Source organism: Setaria italica, chromosome II, assembly GCF_000263155.2.
Source record: "Setaria italica strain Yugu1 chromosome II, Setaria_italica_v2.0, whole genome shotgun sequence".
In the NCBI taxonomy this organism is placed as follows: domain Eukaryota; kingdom Viridiplantae; phylum Streptophyta; class Magnoliopsida; order Poales; family Poaceae; genus Setaria; species Setaria italica.
Genome location: NC_028451.1, coordinates 3,661,687 through 3,669,659, shown reverse-complemented (window position 1 = coordinate 3,669,659; position 7,973 = coordinate 3,661,687). Strand labels below are relative to the sequence as shown.

Sequence of the window (7,973 nt, the reverse complement as noted above, 5' to 3'; positions counted from 1 at the left end):
GTGGAGCTCCTCAGGCGGCCAAGCTCATTGCCGGCGGAGCAGCTCCTCCGGCGGCCGGCGCAGGGGACGGTAGTGGCCGTTGTGCCTTCGTCGCCCACCGTCGGGAAGAAGAGCCGCCGCCCCCGTGCGCCTCCTCCGCTCGCCTCGATGTTAGCCCGCGCGGGTTATGCACTGGAGCCTGTGAATCGGGCAGCGGCGGCGGGATTCGGCGGCGGGTCATATATCTCCACACACCATAGTAGGCTGCGCCGCCATCTTGCTCCTCCAGTCACCTTCGACTCTTGCTACTAGGCAAGGCTCGTCCCCTCTAAAGAGAAGCAGGCTTACCAGAGGGTGGTGTACATCCACCATGTGCTCTCTTGCCTCCGCCACCGCCTGGCCACAGCCTTTTGCACGGTCTCTCCCTGCCACTATCTCCATGGTTGTGCGCGTACCTAGTACCTGCTATGGTGCGCTAGAGAGAGAAGTGGCCAGAGTCAAACGAGAGGAGAGTCAGAATAATGGAGAGGAATAACAGCTGCGTTGACGGAAGAGGAAAAATACTTTGACATGCTTGTACCACGCTAACACGGTAACCGTCCAGAGAAGCAACACGAGTCCGGACGCTCGGACTATAGCATTACTATTTTCTTTAAGCGTGACTTCAACATAGCCCTCCTACAAACTCAGAATCTACACATGTTTTCATATAGTTATTATTTAAAAAAGAAACTCTGATACAAAGATTAGTTCTGACTTATACAGGCTATATATACTCTAGAGATATACGGCACGATACGGTGGTAAGACTCCGTTGCCTAGGCGTGTACCACAGAGATTACACGCGTCCTATACCAAAAATAAATACGTAATACACCACAGCATGTACTGTATAATCCTTGCCTCGGAAACCGGAAGCCGGGTAAAGATACGAATCGCCTAATCGCTTCGGTAAAAGTTTCCATGTAGATCGTGACGTGCAGCACCGAGTCGGACACGTCACCCCGAGCACGACACGAACGCCCGCGCTATAAATCGCGACAGCCAGCGCTCGTCCCGTAGCAACCCGACCGATCAGATAGATCCTTTTGGCGCGCGCGCGTGCGTGCATGATCGAACCCGCCGCCGCCCCTCCAAGAAGATCCCGCGACGGCGCCACCACCACCGAGCCGGCGGAGAAACCAGCAGGCAGCAGCGCTCCTCGGCGGCGACCATGTGCGGCGCTCCCTTTTACCCTCCTCCGATCGCGACGCGCTTCGTCTACAACTCCAAGACGGCGACGGCGGATGTCATGGACTTGAGTTCGCCGGCCCCCTCCTCGTCGGAGACCGGCGCGCCGCCGTACGACACGCTGCCGGCTTTCTCGATGGAGTCGTCGGCGCCGTACGCGGCGCTGCCGCCGCCGTCGCGGCAGCAGAAACTGATGATGATGGCGGAGGCCGCGTGGGGGCTGGCGGCGCCGCGGCAGCGGCTGCCGTACGCGGCGGCGCCGGCGCGGAAGAGAAACCAGGGATCGCCCACCACGGCGACGTGCGGCGCCGTCCCCGTTCCCCCTCCGATTAAGCTGATGGCCGTATCCGGGCCGGTGTCGCAGGATGTCATGGACGCGGGCTCCTCCGCCCCCTCGACGCCGTCCGACTGCTCCTCGACGATGGAGACGACACCCTCGCCGCGCGGACCGCTGCCGGCCTTCCCATCGAGCTCGGACGCGCCGCCGTGCGGGCTGGCGACGGCGCGGCAGATTCCGGCGCCGCGCGTGGAGGTGCGCCAGGTGTGGGCGCATAACTTCGACGCGGAGGCCAAGCTGATCGAGTCGCTCCTGCCCAAGTTCCGGTACGCGGCGGTGGACACGGAGTTCCCGGGGACGGTGTACCGGCCGGCGGGGGCGGCGTACATGCTCACGCCGGAGAGGCGGTACGAGCTGCTGAAGCAGAACGTGGACGCGCTGGACCTGATCCAGCTCGGCCTCACGCTGTTCGACTCCGGCGGCCGCCTCCCGAGCCTCGGCGGCGGCGGCGGCGGCCCCGCGCGGTGCGTGTGGGAGTTCAACTTCCGCGAGTTCGACGTGCGCCGCCACCGCCACGCGCTGGAGTCCATCGCGATGCTGCGTGCCAAGGGCGTCGACTTCGACCGCACGCGCCGGCACGGCGTCGACGCTGCGGCGTTCGGGCCGCGGCTGCGCAAGTGGCTGCGCGCTGGCCTCGGCCGCGCCGGTATCGTCACGTTCAGCGGCGGCTACGACCTCGCGTACCTGGTGAAGGTGATCTACGGGCCCGGGTACGAGCTGCCCGGCACGGCGGCGCAGTTCGAGGGCGTCGCCAGGTCGCTCCTCCGGCGGCGGCTGTTCGACGTCAAGGAGATGGCGCGGCTCTGCCCGGCCGACCTCCGCGGCGGGCTGGACAGTGTCGCCGGGAAGCTCAACGTGGGGCGCGCCGTCGGCGAGGCGCACCAGGCCGGCTCCGACAGCCTGCTGACCTGCCACACATTCATGAAAATGCGAGAGAGCTACTTCGATGACGACGGCAAGCTGGCGGTGGTCGCCGGTGTCCTCACCGACATCACGGCGTACTGATTGCTGCTGCCAGCCACATGTAAATATTTGGCTAGCTTTAGGTTCCATATAGAACTTTATTTGGATTTAGGATGGTGTGCAAGTCATTTTCATTGTTTGGCAACTTTGTGCAGAATTAGAACCTTTTCTTTCATTCCTTTCTTCTGTCACCTCTTGGAAGGCAGGCAATGCGCCTCCCTCTGAAAGGCCTTCACAAAAGGAAAATGCAAAGAGGTAGTGTTTACTAGTGAAAAAGAACATTGGTAAAGTAAGAATATTCAGCACTACATAAACTTAACTGAATGTCAATAAACTAACCTCAATAGATGACGGGAAACTAACCTGTTCATATTGTGGCTTATGAAAAAAAAATGAATTATCAAAACTTTGGGCTACTATAATATTGTGCTCCAACTTCAAGCTGATGAAGAGTGCTTCATCCTGTCAAGATAAGGTATCCAGGTGGCGGATCCAGGATCTAGGTGAAATCATTGGTGTCACGTCAGATCACCTCGACTACACACATGATCACCTTAAAAGGCATCAACCCATGAAAAGTAATTTGAAATGCAATAGTTGAACAATTGAACTAGGTTGGATCCTTCCATGATGCTTGCATTGCAATAGTAAGTTGGATTGCGAGCGAGGTAGAAGAAATAGGAAAACTAAACACAAGAAGTCATTTGGAACTAACTAGGTTGTTCTAAATGTCATATATTTATGGACGGAGGTCAACATAAATGAAAATCACAATATGTCTTCTTGGCATCCTCATGTACTCCATGTGGGCTTCTTTTTGTGATACTTGTGTGCTTATCTTGGGTCGTGTACTTGTGTGCCACCACCGTCTGCGTGGTGGTTTTGTAACTTTGTGTCTTGGAGACTTTCTATCTTAATAAAACACGTGCTTAGGCACATTCCCCAAAGAAAAGGTGATCGGAGGAGTCTGACATTGAGAATGCAGCGTCATTTATGAAACCAATGGCTATCCTAGTATGTAGTCTTCGTCACCTTCTTCTTCTTCCCTATCATCCTCTCTCCACGGAACCAATGTAGCAACCATGGCCTTACCCATTTTGCCAACATTGAAAATATTTTTATAAGTCTGGTTACTACTCCCTCCGTCTCAAATTACTATTTATTTTGGCTTTTCTAGATACATAGCTTTTGTTATGCATTTAGATATATATTATATCTAGATACGTATACGTATTTAGAAAACCAAAATGAATAGTAATTTGGGATGGAGGCAGTATATTCTTGTAACATTTTATCTTAGTTTAGAAGAATTTTTTTATTCACCCCGGAAAAATTGGAATAAATTTTTGTAATATCCTGTTGTTGGCTTGTCGCTATCAGACGAAACTTAAGTGAAAGAAAAACTAATGCAGCAAGGGGAAAAAAAATAAAGACACCCAGGGTATAATATAGCGGGAACGTATCTGGTGCAAACCATCTATCCCGTGCAACCTTGAAAACTATGAATCAAGGTCACAAGATGTTAATCCAATGGATAGGGTTAGTGGTGGGATTATTTTGCAATTAAGCCCCCCACCCATCGGCCACTTTTGATGCAACACCTTTTTTGCATCAAAAGTAGCTGGCGGGTGGGGGGCTTAACTGTAAAATAATCCCACCACTAACCTTATTTAATTGGATTAGCATCTTGTGGTCTTGATTCATAGTTTCCAAGGTGCACGGGGTAGACGTAGCATGTCTCAAAAATAATTGTGGCGAATTGTGTTGTGTGACCTACCAATTTTTTAAGGAAAAGCTTTTCTTCCCCCTTTTAGCAAAAGCCGTCAGATCTAGTTTTCTGATTGTACCTATGTTTGGCAGCAACGTAGAAAGCAGGTGTCAGATCAAGGTCAGGAGACGATCTTTTCATCTCGAACCACACGAAATTAGCACGTTCTCACGGTGACCTACACTCGCGCTGTGCCATCACATTACCAAACATTTTGCATGAACGCATGCGTTTCTACACCAACAGCAATTGTCTATCAAAGATTAGATAAAACCGAAATTAGCACCAACCTACCATTTACATCCATGAAGATCTAGTTTCTTATTTTTACACAACTAATCATGCGTCCATGGATGCATTGCTTGATGAGCTTGAGAGATCGATCACTTCTCCTCCTCCTGTCCGCCATGGTCATGGCCGCCGCCGCCGCCGTCGCCGCGGCCTCGCGCGATCCACGACACGAAGGCGTCCATGGTGCTGGCGTCCGACCGGTAGCGCTTCTGCGTGAACTCGAGGAGCTCGCGCCACTTGAAGTCCGGGTACGCGCGCGGCCGGCCGGCGGGGAGGAGCGCCTCCGGCGGGCACACGACGCGGTCCAGCGGCGGGTTGAGGAAGAAGGCGAGCGACCTGCGGGCGGCGCCGCCGCTGACGACGGCGCGGTGGAGGCAGCTGGCGTGGCGCCCGTCGGTGAGCGCAGCGAAGGTGTCCCCGATGTTGACGACGAACGCGTCCGCGCGGGGCCGCACGGCGAGCCACTCGCCGCCGCCGCCGCCGTCCCCGCCGGCGCGCACCTGCAGCCCGCCGACGCAGTCCTGGTGCAGCAGCGTCAGCGACGTCGGGTCCCGGTGCGGGCCCGTCCCCAGCGTCAGGTGCGGCTGCCGGCACGGCGGGTAGTGGTTGAGCCGCATGACGGAGTCGCCGCCGGCGAAGAAGCCCCGCAGCACGCCGCGGTCCGGCAGCCCCAGCGCCGCCGCCAGCACCTCCGTGACGTCCAGCGCCAGCCGCGTCATCGCGTCGCAGTACTCCTGGTACACCTCCCTGCATATTCCACCCGTGCATCATAATCTTATTGAGATTACTACATTTTTTTCACTGAGATTATTGATATCTACGTGGACTTAAGCTAAAGACATGGTCTTAGCAAGAATTAACAACTAAATTTGCAACTGCATTTTGATTGGGTTTTGCAAAATTTAAGCAACATTTAATGTTTGGACCTGATACAGTACACTATGCAGCAGGGGTTTTGACACGACTGACAAGGGCTCGTACACGTACCCCATGTGGCGGTACTCCTCGCCGAGGACGCCGACGATGTAGTCGGCCACGGCGCGGCCGCCAGCGCTCCCCGGCGCGGCGGCGGCGGCGGGGCAGTGGAACGAGAGCGTCTCCTTCCACGGCAGCCTGGAGTCGAACCGGCCCGTGAAGCTGCTGGCGTAGCCGTGGCTCTCGCCGGGGAGCCGCCGCGCGCGCTGCTTCTCGGCGAGCGGGTGCGCGTAGAAGGCGTCGCAGCAGCGGTAGGCCTCGGCGATCAGCTCCGCGCCCACGCCGTGGCCCACCACCTGGAAGAACCCGTGCCGCTCGCACGCCTCCGCCATGCCGACCGGGAGCTCGCCGCCGCCGCGGAGGAACTCGGCGAGGTCCACCACCGGGATGTCCATCTCCTCCACCCCGAGGCCGGCGGCCGGCGCCCGCTCCTCGGGCGGCCACACGAACTGCGCCGGGATGCTCTCCTCCCGGCTCAGCACCTCGGCGTCGAACACCACGGCCATGCTGCAAGCCTGCGCTGCGCTGCACGGCTCGTCGGCGCCGGCCGGTGCGGCCATATATACAGCCCGACGACAACGTGTCAGAGCATTTCCGGGGGGACGGTGGCTCGTTTTGGACAGGGTTAAATTAAAAGGGTGTCATCAGCTACGTAATCTCCTCTTGAAAGGCATTTGCAATGTGTTTTGCCGATGCTTTGTTGGTGTAATCCAATTGTTAACCAGGTCGCGGGGTTCTTGTGTAAAGTTTGAAACTGATCGAGGTGGGTGAGTGGTAACGCGTGCCAGCTTTTGTTTGGGCACTGTGTCATTGTGGGATAGAGCTGGAAGCCTGGAAGAGCATGGGAAATGTGAGCCTGAACCTGACATAGTAAGGTCTTTTGTAGGGCTCTAGCTTCTACCAACATGGTTTCGGCTCCTTTGGTGAAGTGACTTCTCTAGTGGAACTGAAGCCGTTTTGGAAAACGTTTGGTAAAACAGCTTCTCAATGGTAATATGGGTAATTTTATGATCAATTAATACTTGGAGAGGGAGTAGAAGTCGGTGAAGCTACTTTTTTTAGCTTCGCCTCTTTAGTGTAAGTTGTTTTGTGGCTTCTCCCCAACTTTGGTGGTGAAACTGTTTTGAAGTTGCCCCTTTGGTAGAGCTTCACCAAAGTCGATGAAGAAGCTCTTTGAGAAGCCCTACCAAAGGGGCCTACATGTCTGTCCTGGTTGCTTGACCATAAGGATGTAGTTACTGTTCATAAATTTTGAATTATGGAAGTACGTGCCGTGTATGAAATGGAGTAGATTCAACATATGACCAGATGACCACGAGGATAGAATCGGTTGTATGACATGGAGTGGACTCAACAGATGACCCACGCCAATCATCGGCGAGCCAATTCATTGGTGAGGGATGTGCGCGCCTACGATTCGTCCGTGCGTAGGTGAAAAAAACAGCTACCGTTTTACACTAATTGTTCCTAATCGTTCCCGCAACGACGTACCCGAGACAAGAAATATGGCCACGTTCCACGTTCCCGGCTGCTAAGGTGCCAACAATGGGCATAGATCCAAACATGCTCCTACCTTTCTAGCCAACGACAAAAAATTAGGATGTGAAAGATCCGTAATCCGTTATGGCAATTCAATGAATTCATGCTTGGGTTTCGACTGTTGTGTTGTTGACTAAGCCTGAGGTGGCGTTTGGTTCTAGAACGGTAATGCAAACGTAAAGGGGAATGGCTCCAAGACTGTAACAATAATGATATCGACGATTGCTTGTGTTTATTTGGTTGAACTGTGGTGCCTTGTTTTGAACAGGGTTAAAAAGGGTGTTATCAACTAAATACGGGTGCAAGCAACAAAGATCACCGTAATCTCCTCCTCAAAGGTGTTTTTTTTTGCCGATGCCTTCGTTGGTGTAATCTCTACAATAAAAAAAACAAAACCGAGTAAAAACGTGGGTCAGAAGTTTTTCGGTCCGCCATCCTCCCGCAACTCATTTTTGGCCCTTCCAATCGCTCCCCTTAGCCCCGCTCTCTTCTCCGTCCTCCATTTTCTTTTCTCCGCCCTACAACGCCTCGCCTTCCCACGCGGTGCACCCCCGACGCCACGCCCAACCCCCTCGCTCGCGCGGCCCTCACCCTCGACCTCCCAGGCCACCACCTCCCTACGCTGCGCGCCCTCAACGGCGCCCTCACCCTACCGCTCACAAGAGGAGGGACGAAAACATGGTCATGGTGGTGGCCGTGACCGTGACGCGCTGTGGTGGCAGTGCGGTGAGGTGATTGGTCCTCCTCCCTCCTCCTCCTCCGTTCTCGCTCCCACCCATCCAGGATCCCAATCCACCGCCGCCTCCTCCTCCACGTGGAGGGTAGGTGTTGGATGGATCTGCCTTCCTCGCCCGCTCTCTCAACCAGGCCGCCGCGGATCTCGTAGAGGAT

At 55.0% G+C, this 7,973-nt stretch overlaps 2 protein-coding genes across 2 annotated transcripts; one reads left to right on the top strand and one right to left on the bottom strand.

Moving 5' to 3' along the window:
- Nucleotides 1–1,192: 1,192 nt before the first annotated feature.
- Nucleotides 1,193–2,551, top strand: LOC101768210 (probable CCR4-associated factor 1 homolog 11). The gene is made up of 2 exons (XM_004958913.1): nt 1,193–1,417; nt 1,574–2,551. Exons 1-2 carry the CDS (start codon nt 1,193–1,195, stop codon nt 2,549–2,551), a joined length of 1,203 nt encoding a protein of 400 aa, XP_004958970.1.
- Nucleotides 2,552–4,660: 2,109 nt separating this feature from the next.
- LOC101767799 (gibberellin 20 oxidase 1-D) lies at nt 4,661–6,103 on the bottom strand. The gene is made up of 2 exons (XM_004958912.1): nt 5,556–6,103; nt 4,661–5,315 (listed from the first exon to the last, which is right to left on the bottom strand). Exons 1-2 carry the CDS (start codon nt 6,101–6,103, stop codon nt 4,661–4,663), a joined length of 1,203 nt encoding a protein of 400 aa, XP_004958969.1.
- Nucleotides 6,104–7,973: the final 1,870 nt, after the last annotated feature.

What these genes read in the sequence shown, in the direction of transcription:
- LOC101768210 (XM_004958913.1), top strand. Translation starts at nt 1,193, where the DNA reads ATGTGCGGCGCTCCCTTTTACCCTCCTCCGATCGCGACGCGCTTCGTC. An exon ending in AACTGATGATGATGGCGGAG is followed by an intron (nt 1,418 to 1,573) that starts GCCGCGTGGGGG and finishes CCGGTGTCGCAG; the next exon opens with GATGTCATGGACGCGGGCTC.
- LOC101767799 (XM_004958912.1), bottom strand. Translation starts at nt 6,103, where the DNA reads ATGGCCGCACCGGCCGGCGCCGACGAGCCGTGCAGCGCAGCGCAGGCT. An exon ending in GAGGAGTACCGCCACATGGG is followed by an intron (nt 5,316 to 5,555) that starts GTACGTGTACGA and finishes TGGAATATGCAG; the next exon opens with GGAGGTGTACCAGGAGTACT.